This window comes from Chrysochloris asiatica, unplaced genomic scaffold, assembly GCF_000296735.1.
Source record: "Chrysochloris asiatica unplaced genomic scaffold, ChrAsi1.0 scaffold00034, whole genome shotgun sequence".
NCBI classification, from domain to species: Eukaryota; Metazoa; Chordata; class Mammalia; order Afrosoricida; family Chrysochloridae; genus Chrysochloris; species Chrysochloris asiatica.
Window position 1 is genome coordinate 20,090,661 of NW_006408552.1, and position 17,881 is coordinate 20,108,541.

Consider the following 17,881-nt stretch of genomic DNA (forward strand, 5'->3'; position numbering starts at 1 on the left):
CATATACAGAGTAGCACATTAAAGGAGGTATGCCTGTGTGCATATACAGAGTAGCCATGGGAGGGGAAGTAGCTGCTGGTGACTGTTGTTACGATGTATCTGAACACACCAGTCTGAAGAGGTGCAAGGAGGATGGCTCACCTATCCAGGTGGAAAGCTGCGATCTCTGCATTATGCCTCTCGTAGTCGGAGAAATAAAAGAAGTCAGGGGGTGTCTCCTGCTCCCTTGTTTGTCTGGAGAAAATAGGATGAAACAGAAAGCATTTATTGCTGAGAACACTTTCTGGTCAAGCAGGGTGAGCTAGGTCCAAGGAACTAGATTCTCATGGAGTTTGCAAGCTGGCTGCTGAACAGGGTCATTTCAGAACTTAAATAATACAAATTTTCAATGAAGCGAAGTATTAAACACAAAGGTAACCAATATTTTACTTCTCTGAGCCGCCCTTCTCCTAGCTGGAGGGTCCTCCATTCAGGTTGGACAGACTCCTGTGTCCTCTTGTCTGTTGGGAAGATCCCAGGAGTTAGAACACCCCACCTCTGCTTTGATGCCTCTCTCTGAGGTCACCATGACCCTAGTACTGAGCTGACTCAGGTTCCAGTCGCTCCTTCTTAGCCACATGGGCTCAAAGCTGCTCCTGGACCTGCCAGGGCCAGGTATGGGCCTCCACATGACCCAGGTCTGGCTCTGCACTGCCAGTTGGGACTTGGTGCACCCTTAGAGGAAGGAACCAGACCGCACCTCCCCCCTCCACCCCAGTCCACGCTAATGTTCTCATGTCCCTAATTTTCTGCTTATACAAAGGTCTCTAAGGAATGCTCACAAGTTCTCTGTAAGCAGGCATGAGCCACAGCAACTTTTTGGGTCTGTAAACATAAGTGCTTGACCTTAAATTGGACATGTCCATTTTTAGCTCCTAACACTGAGGTATGGCGCTATAGGTTAATGCACCAGACTGCAAAGCCGTTTGAACTGCGAGGTTAGCGGTTCAAGCTCACCAGCTGCTCCTCAGAAACCTTATACAGGGTCACTATGGGTCGGAACCTACTCGACGGCACTTAACAACTTAATTACAACACTGAGTTTGAGAACAGACTCCCTCCTACATGAAACAGAAGCCCGTTTTCTGTTTCTGTCTCCACTTTTTGGGTGAACTCCTCCAGGCCAGCCCCAGAGGGGAAATTCAGCTCTCAAACTAGTCAGAATTTACCAGGAGAAAATTGGCCGTGGTCTGTCCAGGTGCTAACACCACAGTGATAAAATCTAGGGTCTCTATGTGATCGGCCCAGACTTTCCGCATCCAGGTCATTCTGGTCTAGCTTGAATGTACAGCGATGTGAGACTTACTACCCTTCCTACAGTCAACTTCTCCCACTATGTGACTTTCTTCCAGAGCTCCTCTGAACACAACTATTTCTTGGCCATGGGGTGACCCACAGACTGGAACCAGGATGGAGTCCTAACCCCAAGTTCCCTCACCTCCTGTGTGTTCTCAGAAATCAACAGGACAGGAAGATACCATCTAACCCATGCTTCCAGAATGTTACTCTCCTGAGTAAGGGATTTCTTGGTCAGCCCTTCTAAGAACCTGTTTGTTCCTCTGGGAACAAATGGTTTCTTATGACCTTGTGCTGTGATGCTTGGCTGGCCTCTCACTGGGGACGTTGTTGGGGCTGGAGTTTACTCCAAGAATCACAGCCCGTCCACCTGTGTCCAATGAGCATACCTTAGTTTACTGTGCTTCACAACGCTGCTTTAAAAAAAACAAATAGAAGGTTTGTGGCAACCTTGTGTCAAGCAAGTCTATTGGCACAATTTTTCCAATCACATGTGCTCATGACATGTCTCTGTGTCCCATTTTGGCCATTATCACAATATTTGAAACTTTTTCATAATGCCATTGTACATTTAATGGACTGCAAACGTAACTTTTATACACATGGGAAGACCGAAAACTTTCTGAGACTCACTTCATTACTGCGGTGCTTTGGAAATGAATCCACAATATCTTCAAGGTGGGCACACTCCCTCCCTCAGCTCCTGTGGTTTGGTTTTGATTTTGTCTGTGTTGTAACTAGGCCGTATTCTCTTTGAAGAATACTGGCCCCAAGCATTCATTGCTGGGGTGGTCAGTGCTCACTGCCCAGAGCACACACCCCTAGGACCTTTCCAGTGCTGTGGATCTTGGAAGAATCTCATCCAGAGTGTGGACTCCAGTTCCCGCTCAGAGGCAGAGACCCCCAGAGACATGTTCTCACCCGCCCAGATCACTGCCTGGAGTGCCCCCTGGTGCAGCCTGGACTTGGGGTTAGACTCCTGGCCCTGTGCTGACCACGGGACTTTCTATGGTACGTCCTTGTCTGTATTGTCCAGCGACATGGCAGTTGCTGGTCATGTGTGGCTGCTGAGAACCTGGAAAATGTAACTGAGGAAGTGACCTTTATGTTTGATTTTATTAGTGGTTACTAATTGGGCTGCGAACCTCAAGGTCGGCAGTTCGAAACTACCAGCTGTTCTGCGGTAGAAAGATGAGGCTTTCTGCTCATGTAAAGATTTACAGCCTCGGAAACCCTGTACAGGGTCGCTATGGGTCGGAATTGACTCAACAGCACTTAACAACAACAACAATCTACATACAAGTAGCCACATGTGTCTAGTGCCCACCCGATTGGGCCTTTTGGGACTCTCTGACCTGTCCTTCTATCAGAGATGTGTCTGTCCCTTGCTTGCCTCTGTCTGCCATCTGCACAACTATAGGACCACTGGGGTCAACCTGCTCTCTGGCCTCCTGACCCCTGTACAACCCTTCCCATTTTATCACTCAGGCCCCACCCTTGGCTCCTGCCTCCAGGCAGCCACTAAAGAATTCCTCAGGTTTCTCTCTCCTCTCTGGTCTCTTAACTACCTGCCCCCAGGTGGCAAGGATCTGTAGAACATGCACAGGTACACTGAGCCTGGGAGCTACCTACGTACACTGCAAAGTGTACTCATACTACCTGAGGCCTTGCTCACAGAGGCAGCCACCAAGCTTTTATCACAGAGAGCTTCATCTGGACAGACAACACCCACAGGCATATCTGTCTCAGCTCTGCTACCAACCGACCTGTGAGCCATGAGCTCTGAGCTGTAGACCCTTGGCTCTGAAAAAGAGGCGGAGCTGGTGCCCAGGGAGGCGTGCAGAGGCTAGGCACACTGTCGGCACTCAATGCATGCTGGACCAACATCTGCATGCATGACCCTGGAAGGACATAACTCACACACATATTCAAACATACATACACATTCACATATTCATAACCCTCTACATACTCATACATACAAGGGGGCTTCAAAATTTCATGGAAAAATTCTAGTCTCTTTTAATTCATTTTTCCATGAACTTTTTGTAAGCACCCTTGTGCATACACATACCCTCGTTCACACACTAGAACCCACCTACACTCACATACAGTCACTCACACACACACATGTACACAAATACTCAGCACGCATGTATAGTCACACTCATACATGCACGCACACATACACACCCATTTACACACTTACGCCCACCGTCACCACTCCCAGTGGAAAAGAACCATCCACCAGAGTGCTTCTGAGAGGACAGGGCATGAAGACCACTCCACAGGCAGAACAGCCCAACACTGGACCAGAGCCAGGCACCCCAGGCAGCCAGGCAAGAAGGAGAGATGCCAGGAGTAAGTGGCTAAGACCAGCCTGTTAGGGTCTTGGGGTACTAGGCAATCTCCCATCCTCACCTTTCTCCATACTGGCCCTCCCTACAACCCAAGTGGAAGACTCTTCTCCAGCCCCTACCCTCTTCACTGTCCTAGCCTCGTGCTATGTCCTCCAGTATGGCCTTTGGTATGGGGGCCCTCTGTGTACCCTCTCTACCAACTGGCCTAGCCCTGGGGGCCCTGCTGACATTTTGAGACAGACCCAGTTGTTCTGCAGAGCTCGAAAGAGTCACAATGGACACCACTGTTTGCTAGACCAGAGAGGAAGTGCCTAAAGCCTGGTGTGTCCTGTCCTCCAGCCACATGAACTTTGCCAAGTGCTTGGTATATAACAGGTGATTCATAAATAAACTAATGAATGAGAAATTGATGGAAGAAATGCAGAGAGAAGCGGTAGGGAGGGAATACATCTCTATGCAGACTGGAGCTCTTCCTGCCCTCATTTCTTCAATTTCCATTGTATCATTAACACCTTCACTAACTTACCACCACCAGCATTAACATCATTGCCAGCATCCCCAACACGGCCATCATCACCACCATGACCACCATTATCACCATCACCTCCATCACCACCTCCACCATTAGTACCATCTACATATCACTATGACCATCATCACCACCATTATCAACCATCACCTCTATTACCACCTCCACCATCAGCACCATCTACATCATCACCATGACCAGTACCACCATTATCAACCATCACCTCCATCACCACCTCTACCATCACCATTACCATCACCACCATCAGTATTATCACCACCACCATCACTACCGCCATCACCACCATCACCACCACCATCGCTCTACCATCTCCACCACCCCATCACATCATTTCCACCACTAATGTTGCTTACACTTACTGAACGCTTATTACCTGATATACAGTGCCAAAATCTGTGATGCTTTCAACAAGTGAACATTTCTGTTTGCTAATGTTTTGGCCTTTATTCCTGTCTCCTCCTCCTCTGCCTCTCAGCAGGCCTCACACCTGCAGTCCAGAGACCTGCTCCTCTGAGAAGTGCCCAGGGCCAGGTCCCAGAATAATCCTCTCCCCTCATCTCACACCTCAGGGCTTTCCAGTGACCTACTTCCCGGGTTGTTCACAGAAAGAGGCAGTCCTGTCCCAACCCAGCCTGAAACAGCCTGCCTGGGGCATGTCACAGCTGACCTGTATTACCTTCCTGTAGGTAAGTCTGCCAGTTCTCTCTCCTGGAACGTTCAAGGAAGCTAGATCAGTGGCAGTGCAATGTGCTTTTAGCTATGTTCCCACTGACCTTCCTCTTGCCCCAAAGGGCCTCCAAAACACTCTTGGGGCTTTTGTGTCCCTTGGGGAGGCCTCCCCAATGCACCCTCAACCCACTGTGATCCCAGACAACAAGTGCATCCTCTTTCACCTCCCACATGCACTTCATTGCCAGCTCCTTAACCTCTGTGGGTTGTGATACTGTAGCCCAGCTGATGGTGAGGGTGGAGCTGACAGAGCCAAGGGGTCCGGGGCCTTGGATTCCCCCTCTGGACAATAAAAAGTGGAAACAATGACTCTTGAGGGGTCACTAAAGACATGGAGTCCTGTGTGGCATTGTAGGATCAGCACTGGACTGCAAACCCCACGGTTGGCAGTTCAAACCCATCAGCTGCTCCTCAGAAACCTTACACAGGGTTACTGTGGAACCAACTTGGTGGCACTTAACAAGAGAGACATGGAGACACCAAGGGATCCCTGCTGCTGATGACATCTTGTCCAGTCCCACAATTGCTTCCCCCTTTCCTGGCTCCCACTAGACAGCCTCTTAGGGGGTGGCCCTGGCCTGCTGTCCCAGAACTCCTCCAGCCTGTCACTAGGGAGGTGTGAACCACACCCAGTGACACTATCAGAGGGGGTGTCATCAAGATGACTGTCAAAAAAGTTTGTGCAGTGTTTCTGCAGAAACTCATTATCCTAACAAAAATATCCCTGTAGTGAATCGTAACAACAAATACATTTTTCATAAGCCCAGCTCACATGTCTCGACATTCAGGACTGCCTGGTGATAGTGAAGAACATTTCAATACCGCGAGTCACGTGGATCTTCTGGGCCCCCAGTGTTGTTTACACTAGACCATCATCTATCAAGTTTGCATTATAAAAATTGTGAAAGACTGTGAAAGTCACCAAAATGCAACAGACACACCAAGTGAGCACACTCAGATGGAAAACTGGAGTCAACAGACTAGCTTGTAAAAAATGTAGTCATCTCCAAAGTACAATAAAACCAGGTATGCCTGTACCCACTCTGTGCTCCTTTATTTTTCAGACTTTCTAATATGCTCCAATGTAGGCTGAACACTGGACTGTTAACCACAAGGTTGGTGGTTCAAACCCACCAGTTGCTCCTTGGACCTTTACCATGTCGCCATGAGTCTAAAGCGATTGGACAGAACTCAACAACAGTGTTCTCTGATCAAAAGCGCCTTGATTATCCAACTACAATGATGCTTTGAGCCACGTGGTTTTGTCTGCATGTGAGCCAAGCACACACTGGTTTTTGCCGCTGCTGATGTTTTTATAGTGTAACTGCTGTTGTCAAATCTTCTGATGTTTCAGCTACAGTGTTGTAAGTCGCATTTGTTGTATCTACCAAGGAGCCCTGCTAACTGCAAGGTCACAGTTAGGGTCCACCAGACACTCTGCAGGAGAAAGATGAAGGTTTCTGCTCCCGTTAAGGTTTATAACTGTGGAGCCCTATAAAGGGTCACTATGAGTTGGAACTGACTCCACAGCATACCGCCACCACCATCAATAACTATTTTGAAAATGAAGTAGTCAATAAAGGAAAAGAAGGGGAAAAAAAGCAAAACAGATGTCACGCTCTTCTAATTCCACACAGAATGATTGTATCCAACAATGGTAGCATAGTGGTTATGAATCGGGCTGTGAACTTTAAGGTCAGCAGTTCGAAACTACCAGCTGTTCTGTTCTCGTAAAGATTTACAGCCTCGGAAACCCTCGGAACCGACTCCACGGCACACCACCACCACCACCACCACCGTTCATATAACTTAAGAACTATTGCATTTGAGCAACTTAAATGCATTATCATCACATATCATTCCATGATTAATATTGATAATAAACAAAGTCTCCCGTATGGTCTGGTATGGAGGCGGTGCATGGGGAGGGGTGGCACCCTGAGCTACTACATTGGGTGACAACAGTCCTAGGTGACGGTTCTGCACCAGGAGGTCCCACCTGAGGACCTCTGAGTAGGGCAGCCGCCCCTGGATGTCAGTCAGTGTCTCAGCTCCTCCCTCCTCCCTCCCCAGAGGCTTGTTTCAAAGCTCAAGAGAGAGCCACAGAGCTATCTGGAAGTTGCTGCTCTAAGTGAGGACTCATGGTGTGGCACTGTAGGATGAGCGCTGGACTACAAACCACAAAGTCAGCGGTTCAAACCCAACAGCTTCTCCTCAGAAACCCTATGCAGGATCGCTGTTGAGTAGGAACTGACTTGATGGCACCGAACGACAACAATTCTGAGGAGTCCCCCAGTGGTACAAACAGTAAAGCACTTGACTACTAGCTAATTGAATCCTCCCAGAGGTACCTCGGGAGGTAGGTCTGGCAGTCTGAAAATCCTACAGGGCAACTCTAATCTGTCACATGGGGCTGATTTGATGACAACTGAAAACAACTGTAAGTGGTAGAATTCTTGCCTACCTACCATGCTGGAGATGTGGGTTCAGCGCTGGCTGGTGCAGCCACCAGCTGTCTGTCCGTGGAGGCTCCATGTGGTTCTAAGTCTCAGTACTCTAGCGCTGCCATTATAGAAATACCACACGGGGGTGGCTTCAATGAACAGAAATTTACTATCTGTGTTTCGGAAGGAATTCCAAGTGCAAACTCAAGAAAGGTCCTGTCTCCTCTCAGCAATGGTAGGCCCAGCATTCCTTGAAGATGTCCGTCTGGCCTCAACCTGCCCCTGAATCCTGGAGCTTCACAGTGCTGGGACCCCAGGTCTGAAGGACCCATTCCACTCTAGGCTCCTCTTTCTAGGTGGGAGTTCACCTCTCTCTCCTTGACCTCTCTTGTAAATAAGAGGTCCTACAGGCCACACCCCTGAGAAACTCCCTAATGCTGGATCACGATTATGATGGGATTAAGGGTATTGCAGTTCACCCTCAATCTTCTTATTGGTTTATAGAATCAGATCACTTCATGGGGATCATCACATAACTGCCAACCCACTGAGAATCATGGTCCAGACAAGCCGACACAGATTTGGGGTAACAATTTAGTCCATGACACTGAACAAGTTTTAACAGAGCTTCCAGTCTAAGACGAAAGACCTGGTGGTGATCTGCAGGGGAACCCTAGAGACAGTTGGTGTGGCCAGGCCTGGACAGGAGGACAGTGTGCTGGAGTCTCCAACCCTCAGTCTGCATAGCTACAAAATGGGGATAACTCTCCATGTCAAATAAGGCTCGAGGGCAAAGTGTGGCCAGCTGCAATCCACCCTAACCCCCTACTCAACGCCCACAGAGTGACCTCAGCCACAGAGAAGCCCCCATGATGAGTCTGTCAGAATGAATAGGACAGACCAGGCCGGTGTCTTCTGGGTTTTACTGTTGAAGTCTGGCACTGAGATTACCAGGGGTGTGAAAACTGGTTCCTGGCACTGCTGGGGAGGAAGGAGATTTGAGGGTCCCAGGGGCAGTGGCTACACTGGCTGTCACCATCGTGACCCACCCTGCTTGTCCCTCACTGAGTGTCCTCTCCCACCCGCAGGGCGCCTCAGCAGGACGCCAGGGCTTACAACTCCTGCCGGGTGGAGACCTCACCCTGGGCACTGGCTCTGCTTGGGCGGCCACTCGGGGGCATCTCTGGGGTGGCCTGATGTCCACTGGCATTACCCAGCAGAAAGGTCAGGACGATGCGGCCAGCAGCCACTTTCCCTGTACCTTCCCAGAAGTTGCCCTGCTGACTCTGCAGGAAGTACACATACTAAACGGGCTGCACCTGCCTGACCTGGTCACCCAGGTGTGCAGGGTGGGACCAACCCTGGGGAAGGGGCAGAGGGGCAGGGCTGGCTTCTTTCTGCCTTGGAAGTGGGGCACCAAAGTGTGGACATGTTATCTGACCACCTTGGGGGGACCTGCCTGCCCCAAAGGGCAGGCAAGTCGGACACAGAAGTGACCTCAGACAGGGGCAGTGCAGCCACGCAGGTGACTGTGCCCCATGGGTGGTCAGCACCTGGGGACCACAGCGCCCCTTTGTTTGCTGACAGCCCATCTCATTTGGGCACTGTGGCCCTCAAGGCACCCCACCCAAACCTGCAACTTGGCCTCAAAATCAGTCCTGGGACCCCCACCCCATCCACTTTCCAGTGAGTGAATAAGGGGTGTTTAGAGCAGGGACTCACCCTTGGAGCCCCTCAAGGAAGGGCATGGATGAGGGGTTAGAAAATCTTAAAGAAGGAAACTCAGAAAAAAGGAAAAATTAGTGTACACCAATGGGACATATGACTGTGCACACACTCAAGCCTGTCATGGGGTGCTTGTGTTTGACCCCACCCTCCCCCAGGTGTGGCCCCGGGCCTGGACTGACTGAACCTTGGGAGGCGCTGGGCAGAGGAAGGCTCTGCTGGCTCAGATGTGGGGTCCCACACCACAGAGGGGAGGTGTCACCCCAGCGGGTGGGATCTGGGCTATTCTGTCTTTGGCCACCTCCCACAAGCTCTGCTAAAATGAGGCCCCGGGTTCAGTGATTCCCAGCTTGGAGGGTGAGACTGAGGAGAATTCTTTCCAACACAGCTCTTCATAAGTTGTTGACTCAGCCACTTACAAAGGGGCCACGTATTAGGGACCCTGGGTGGACTCCAGGTCTGGAAGGGTCCAGGATAGTCCTGGCCACAGAGCCTGTGCAGACGGCTCCTTCCCAGGCCAAGCCTGGGCCTCCCACACCAGAAATGCTGACCACCTCTACCGCTGCCCGCTTTCCTTAGGGGACACCTCTCTAGGAGCAAGGTGCTGCCCCGGAGCCCCCACTCTGTACAAGGAGCGGTCATCTTCCCTAGGCATGGCCTGTGGGGCTGAAGAAAGAATGAAGGTTTACAGGCTGACTTCAGCCCCACCCAGATTCTGCCCCCGCCTGCTCTCGTAAAACTCCAGGCCAACACAGACGGGTTCCAGGCAGCCACACCAGCCCTGGCAGCTCAGTGAGGGATCAGTGGCCAGTTTTCCTAGGCTCAGAGGGCTGTGGGCCCCAGGAAAGTTCTGGTGCCTTCTTACCCAGCAGGTGTGAAGGTCCCAGTTCAGCTTAGATGACCACACCTGGCCCTGAGGTTACTGGGAAGGCCCTGCAGGGGACTCAGCCCCCAGGGCACCCTCAAGTTCCAGATCCCAAAGCCCTCTGGGGAGGGGCTGCTCAGAACCAACTCTCTGGAATCTTTGCACATCCAATTCTTTCTCTCCCTTTTTCCCATTGCTGGTCACACCCAACCTCTTACATTACAGGGAAGCCCCTTAACTCAGAAGGAAGCACCCAAAAGAGCTAATTGTTATCTTTCTTGCTAAAGTGAGAATGACTACCTGGTTGATATCTTCCAGAGACTCTGCGGTTGACTGAATAATAGTCCTCTCCCACCCAAGATGACCAGAGGGGCCTGGTGGCATGGTGGGTTAAACATTGGGCTGCTAACTGCAAGGTCAGTGGTTCAAACCCACCAACCACTCTGCAGTAGAAAAATGAGGCTATCATGTTCCCATAAAATTTTAGTCTGGAAAAGTACTACTATGATATCTAGGGGTTTCGCTGGCTGATTTTCAGATGTAGATCACCAGGCCTTTCTTCCTAGCTCCACTGAAACCGATTCAGCATCACAGATGGGTGGAGGCTGCCCTTGAGGGGCACCCATTGAGAATGGAACCTGGGTCTCCCTTGTGGAAGGTGAGTATTCTACATCAGAATCACCCCAGCCCTGCTCTTCCTTTTGTGGCTGTTGCAAAGTGCTGTGGAGTTGATTTCAACTCATAGCAACCCTGTATAGAGTTTTGAAGGCTTTGTATCTTTTGCAGGAACCAAAAGTCTCGTCTTTCTCCCTCTGAGTGGCTGGTGGGCTCAAACTGCTGACCTTGTGGATCACAGCCCAGTGCTTATTTTGTGGAGCCACTGCATTCCCTTGCTCTTTAGTTTGTTATTGTTAAGTTCCATTGAGTCTGTGTCAACTCAAAGAGACCCTGTCTAGGGTTTCCGAGGAGTGGTGGGTAAGTTTGAACCACTGACCTTGTGGTTCAAACCGACCTTGCGGTCCAGTGTTTATCCTACAGTGCTACACCAGGATTCCTGCTCTTTCTTTAGGGGTTCCCAGAAGTCAAATAAGGATTGGATGGTTGGCCTTGACTGTGGGTATCTCCCCTTGGACTAGAAACAGCCTGGGCACCAGAACTGGGCCATCTGACACAAGGCCAGGGTCACCCAGGGACGCAGGGCCATGGTGCCTGCCGGCAGAGCTGGCTCCAAATAGGAAGACTGTGTTGTGCTTCCCTGAAACCCGGGGTTCCTTTCCCAACGCCATCCTCCATTGTGTTCTCATCCCTCTTGGACTCCTTCCCTGGATGTAGCTGAGTAGGTGCCTTAATGTTCCCCAAACACCCCTGTGCCAACCCCCAGACACTCAGCATAGCTCCTAAGTGGCCATTCAACAGGACAACAGCCGCTCATGCCAGCCCTGCACAAGCCCAGCTCTGCAAACGCCTCCACTGCTGACTGTGGGTGTCTTAGTATTCTTCAACTTGTGGGAAAATGGAAAACTTGTGCTTTGGTTAAAAATAGAGGAATTTGCAGGCCTGTGCCAAGCCTCCACCAGCCTCCACACAGCTTGTACGATCAGCTAAGCACCGTGCAAGCAGCTCACGTGAGTGAGGATACCGCGGAAGGGCTCCCCCGATTCAGTTGCAGATTTGGTCGTAGCAGCTGCATGAACAACAGAACTAAACACTCTCTCATTTGTCTGAGCGTCATTGTTACAGCCACTGAGTCACTCCGTCTCACTAGCGATATTCCTAGTTTTCACTGACCCTGCATTTTACCAAGCATGAAGGACTGGTCTCTCCTGATGACACGTCCTAAGAACGACAGATGTGGATCTCACACCATCCTTGATTCTAAAGCTATACTTCTAGAATCAATTTGTTTATTCTTTTGACAGTCCATCATATAGTCAATATTCTTTGCCACCTCCATCATTTAAAGGTGTCAATTTCTCTTTGGTCTGCACAGAAGGGCTCCCCCAGCTCAGCTGCAGACTGGAGCTGGTTTGGAGCCAAGGGGTCCCATTCACCCAATCACAGGAGAACCCTGTGGTGCTGTGGGTGTCCTGGAGCACACCCGGCCATATTCTATGTCAGGTTCCACCTTCAGCTGCCTCTTGCAGCTGCCCTGGCACTTACTGAATGGTCCCCAGTGTCCTAAGCTAGGGGCACAGAAGACAAGGATTTTTCATAGCAAATGACCACAAACGGGGGACTGAAGACAACAGAAATCTATTCTCTCGATGTTCTGGAGACCAGAAGTCCCAAACGAGTGTATTCGTCAGTAGGGACTCTGGGCTTCCCAGGAAGGCTCTTTTCTCTCTTCTTTCAGCTTCTGCTGATCCCGGGCATTCCTCAGCTTGTGACCACATCACCCCAGTCCCTGACTCTGTGATCTCAGGGCCTCCACCTCATCTGTGGTCACATCTCTCTCTACACCCCACTTGCCAGGACCCTGGTCACTAAGCTTAGGTCCCACATGATAATCCAACAGCACTGCTACAGAATCATAGGAGCACTCACTAGTCAGGAATATCACAAAACACAGATACCGTTTCTTGATATACCCTCCACCAAGGTCTATACACTCCTGAGGGATAAGCACTGGACTGCGAACCACAAGGTCCACAGTTCAAGCCCACCAGCTGCTCTGTGGGAGAAAGTGAGGCTTTCTGCTCCCACAAAGATTGAAAACCCTATACAGGGTCACTATCAGTCAATACCAACACTTAACAACAATCCTTCTCTGAAGAATTCTTCACTCTTTGATTCACACCACATCAAAGCGGCAGTTTCAGCATCCTCAGGGGACTCAAATTGCATTTCTTGTCAATGTTCTTTGAGTTTTGGGGAACAGAAATAAGTCTGAATAATAATAAGGGATAAGATCAGGGCTATAGGGTGAATGGGGTAAGGTTTCCCAAGGAAATTCTCATAGGACAGACCTTGTTACCCCTGAAGAATGAGCAGGTACATTGCTGGGACAGAAAACAACTCCTCAGAGTAACCTTCCTGGCCTTTTTCTCACCAAGGCAGTTTTCAAGTTTCTTAAAATGCCTTTCTAGTAAGTCCCCATGACCATTCTGTATCCTTTGAGAAAATCTATCAAGGTGACCCCTTTGGGATGCCCTGAAATAGTCACCATAACCTCAGAGCTGACCTCTCTGCCTTGAGTTGAACTGGCTCAGCAGATGCACTTGGAAGTCGCTGTTTTGATCAGATCTTGTATTGAAGGCACCCCAGTGAGACTGAGACAAGTGTGCTACTGAGAAAACTTGTCTGCAGCCACCTGCAAATCACAGAAAGGTTTCTAAACATGGTTTGTTTGGAGTAAACTTGTGCATTAATGAACTGGGAATCCTGGTGTGGCACTGTAGGATAAGCACTGAACCACAAGGTCAGTTAGAACTGCAAGGTCAGTGGTTCAAGTTCATCAGAAGCTCCTCAGAAACCCGATACAGGGTCGCTGTGAGTCAGAACCGACTCGACAGCACTTCAACAGCATGTATGAACTACAACCCTGGTAGCAGGATCCCAAGCCACACCGTTTATCCAAATGAAAATCCCACTGCCAACGAATTCTGACTCATCACAGCCCTAACAGGGTTTCTGAGACTATAGATCTTCGTGGGAGCTGACAGACTTATCTTTCTCCTGTGGCGCCACTGTGGGTTTCAACCACCAACCTTACGGTGAGCAACTCAACATCCATCCCAGAGTGCCACAAGGCTCCTTATTCAAGTAAACTCACCTCCAAGGTTCCAGGGATTGGGACCTGTGACCTCAGGAGTGGAGGTGGGATTTCTCAGAGGTGGTCCTCTGAGCCCCCTACTTCTCACATCCAACATAGACCCTCTCCCTGGGGCCAGCCTCAGGGAGGCTCAGAACTAGCTCAACACGCACGGGTCCCTTCCTTCCCTGACTCACAGTGGGTCCTGAGTCACCCTTCGAAAGCACAGAGGCAAAAATTAGCCTTCCTGTCTTGGGTAATCTTCCCATCACTCACCCAGCAGAGAGCAGCTCCTTTGTCATTAGAGAGATATATTAAGCTGTTTAATACCAGCCTTTCGGTTGTACATGTTCTGTGGGAGGGGGGCACTCCCCAGCAATTGTTTCAACAAGACAGTATCTCACCTGCCCTGGCTGGGTGGAGTGGGGGTGGGGGGGCGCAGTATCCTGTGTGTTTGTCTTACTTAAAACCCTGGCTCCTTGTTTATGTACCTGGTTTTCCTGAGGTCAAAGTATTACATCTTTGTGTTAGGACCACATTAACCAGAAGCATATATTACATGCAAAAACCACGCTACTACAGACGACCCAGGGCTGGCGCCGGAGCTGTCACCTGGCCTTCACAGGAGCACTTAGTCACCTGCTGATGGACAAACCCATAGCTGTTGTTGCCGGTTCCAAGGAGTGACTGGTGGGTTTGAACCACAGACCATGCCGTTAGCAGTCCAGTGCATATGCTACAGCACCAGGTCAGAAACCTGAGGGAGTCTCAATGAGCTCTGAATATGGATCTGAGAGGCCCTGCCGGCTGGAATGTGTTGCTGTCAAGTATAGCACATGTGTGAGAAGAAAACCGACTCCCTGAGTACCTTGCAAGGTGTGACTTGGGAGTAATGAGCACAAGGACAAGATGGTGAGATGTAGTTGGAATACAGCCTGCACAGCCTCATATGGAGGCAGAGATAGACATCTGAAAGGCTCAGTGGGGACGCTGGCACGGGGGGGTGGGCTCTGGCCTTGAGGGGTGTCCCTGAGCCCTTCATGTGACTCCCGGCTATAAAAGTGATGGCTGGATGGATGGGCTTGGAAACAGTTCTGGGCCAAAGCTCTGGACTGAGGCCCTCTGGGACCTCTCCCAGGTTAGCTATCTGGGCAGGCAGGCATGTTTGCAGTCCTAAGTCCAAGTATGAGTCCCCGCTGTTGTTGTTAGGGGCCATTGAGTTGGTTCCGACTCAGATGCACAATAGAACAAAACACTGCCTGGTCCTGCACCAACCTCACAACTGTTGTTATAATTGAGCCCACTGCGGCAGCCACTGGGCCAACCCATCTCATTGCAGGTCTTCCTCTTTTTCACTGACCCTTCACTTTACGAAGTATGATGACCCTCTCCAGGAACTGGTCCCTCTTGATGATCTGTCTGAAGTATGAGAGATGAAGTCTGGCCATTTTGGCTTCTAAGGAACATTCTGACTGCACTTCCTCCAGCACAGATTTGCTTATTCTTCTGGTGGTCCAGGGTACTTTCACCAGGAGGCCATAGGTGATGCAAATTGTCAATGCACTTGAAAGGCTGGATGTTCCAGTCCAATCAGCGGTGTCCCAGAAAAAAACCCTGGAGATCTAGTTCTGAAAAATCAGCCACTGAAAACCCTGTGGGACACAGTTCCACTTTGACACATATGGGGGTGTTGTGAGTAGAATCTACTTATGGAAAATCAGCCACTGAAAACCCTGTGGGACACAGTTCCACTTTGACACATATGGGGGTGCTGTGAGTAGAATCTACTTATGGAAAATCAGCCACTGAAAACCCTATGGAACACAGTTCTACTCTGACACCCCAGGGGGCGCCACGAGTGAAATCTGTTGCAGTTGTTAAGTGCCATCGAGTCAGTTCTAACTCACAGCGACATGTATAAGGTTTCCAAGAAATAGCTGGTGAATTTGAACTGCTGACCTTGTGGTTTGCAGTCCAGTGCTGATCCCACAGTGCTACATGAAAACTCAGCACTGAAACTGTCCAACTCTGACACACATGGCCAGCCAACAATTCAACAGCATGTGGCTTCAGTTATCTTTTGTATGTCCTGGATTCTAGTCATGTGTGTTACTAGGAAATGAAAATATTTTCTCCCATTTTGAACCTTTAAAAAAATGTTTGGGTAAGATTTCTCAGCTATGGGCCATCTTAATGACCTCGCCAGGTGTGTGCATTTTAATTCATTGGGCACACACCCCCACCTTTGACTTTGGGTGGTTCTCCATGGCCAGCTTTGCCCAAGCAACCAGAACTCTGGGCCTGATCCTTGACCTGCCATCCTCCATTGCTCAGGGCTTTTCTGATAAGCTTATTTAAGAAGATCTGAGTCCTGGTGTGGTGCTGTGGGTTAATGCGCCAGACTGCAAAGCCATTTGAACTACAAACCAGCTGCTCCTTAGAAACCCTATATAGGGTCGCTATGGGTCGGAATCGACTCCATGGCACCTAACAACAACAACAAGTCTGCAAAATGCCTTTTGGGGGTGTAGAAAACAGCCAGGCTGGATCAAGCTACCTTTGAATCCAAACTCTGTTCCCAGACAGCTCCCTGTATCCTTACCAGTTTCAGAAAACCCCAACTGTCCCTCAAAGCAGAAATCCGAAGAACAAGAAATGGCTCACTTGTTTGGTAGAAATTCAACCCAGAGGGGACTCTTGAAAGCTCTCAGAGTCAATTTAATGCACATCAATTAAAAAACAATTAAAAGGAGAGCTGTAAAGGAGACAGACTGAGGTTGTTTCCATCTGAAAATCATTGCAATGGCTTACACTCCACTTCAAAAGCAAAAGAGGAGAGAGGGTTTCCATGGACGCTTAAGTGCAGCCCTTGGCTCATCCGCATTCATGGATGTGACTGAGTGCAGACAGGAATATGCTTCCCTCCTAGGCCCTGGTGCCTCCTGTCTGTGTTCAAGCCCCGTCAGTTGTCAGTTCATTTGTTGTTGTTGTTATGTGCCGTTGAGTCAGTTCTGACTCATAGCAACCCTGTATAGTGATATGGAGTGGTTGGTGGGTTTGAACCATCAACCTTTCGCTTAGCAATCCAGTGCTTATCCTACAGCACCACACCAGGACTCCATTTCATTTAGAGGATAAAAAGATGAGCGTGCCAGCTACTCATCTCCCAAACTGTGGCTCAAATATTTATCACCAAGGCTACTACCGGAATGTTGTTTTTCCTCTAAGGGGTCCTTCAAGTTAGGAAAAAATTAACCAAATCCAGAGGTCAGGGCTCTTCCGATATGCTTACTTAAGAAGATCTAAGTCTGCAAAATGTCCTTTGGGGTGTAGAAAACAGCCACGCTGGGTCGAGATGCTTTTGAATCCAAATCCCTGGCTGTCATTTTCTTCTCTGGACAAGGAAAATGCCAGCCAGCACTCTCTTCCAGCTTTTCATGACCACGGGATGGGGGCCCACACGTTCACTGGCAGGCATCCTGGCGTTGTACTAACCAGAGAAGGATGGTCACGGAGCTACTGTTCTTCCTCTGAAGGTGCAGGGCCTCAGACCCAATAGGAAGATCTCTGCCATATGAGGCCATGCAGGGTCACCTGGGGCCACCCACGACCATGTGGAGTCGAGTCATACAGGGTCACTGGGGTGGTGGTGGTGGTGTGACGTGGGGTCACACAGACCCAGGCCAGACCCAGCCCTGCAGCTTGAGGTCCCAAGTCTGCAGGACTCTTGTTTCAGTCCATGAGGACACTGCTTCTCAGATGCTCCTCCTCACTCAGCTTCTGGGACAAGTGCTGAGCACCGTCGGGGAGCACTACACCCAGATCCTAGCCTCATTCCTGCTGTGCCCCCAAGTGTGGGGAGGGTGTCAACATGTCATGGAGAAAGGACCCCGCAAGGATGGAATGCTCAGCGAGGCTCTGACGCACAGACATGAGTCAGAGTCTCCCTGGGGCGCCCACAGTAGGAGGGGTGGCTCACACAGGAGTCAGTGACAGAGAACCTAGGAACCCACCTAGAGGGACCCCAGGATGGGCGGGGGGAGGGGGGTAAAAGCTCAGTCCCGGGGACCCTCACACTGGTACACACACACACCAGGCACACCCCAGTCCCTCATAGATACA

The 17,881-nt window shown here is 50.1% G+C and overlaps 1 protein-coding gene across 1 annotated transcript in view; it reads right to left on the minus strand.

Moving 5' to 3' along the window:
• The window catches only part of FAM20C (family with sequence similarity 20, member C), a 74,760-nt gene that overhangs the window by 24,610 nt on the left and 32,269 nt on the right, over window positions 1-17,881 (minus strand). The window contains exon 4 of the mRNA XM_006859889.1: window positions 142-234. Within this exon, the coding sequence (XP_006859951.1) occupies window positions 142-234 (93 nt within the window). The remainder of the gene's footprint in view (window positions 1-141; window positions 235-17,881) is intronic.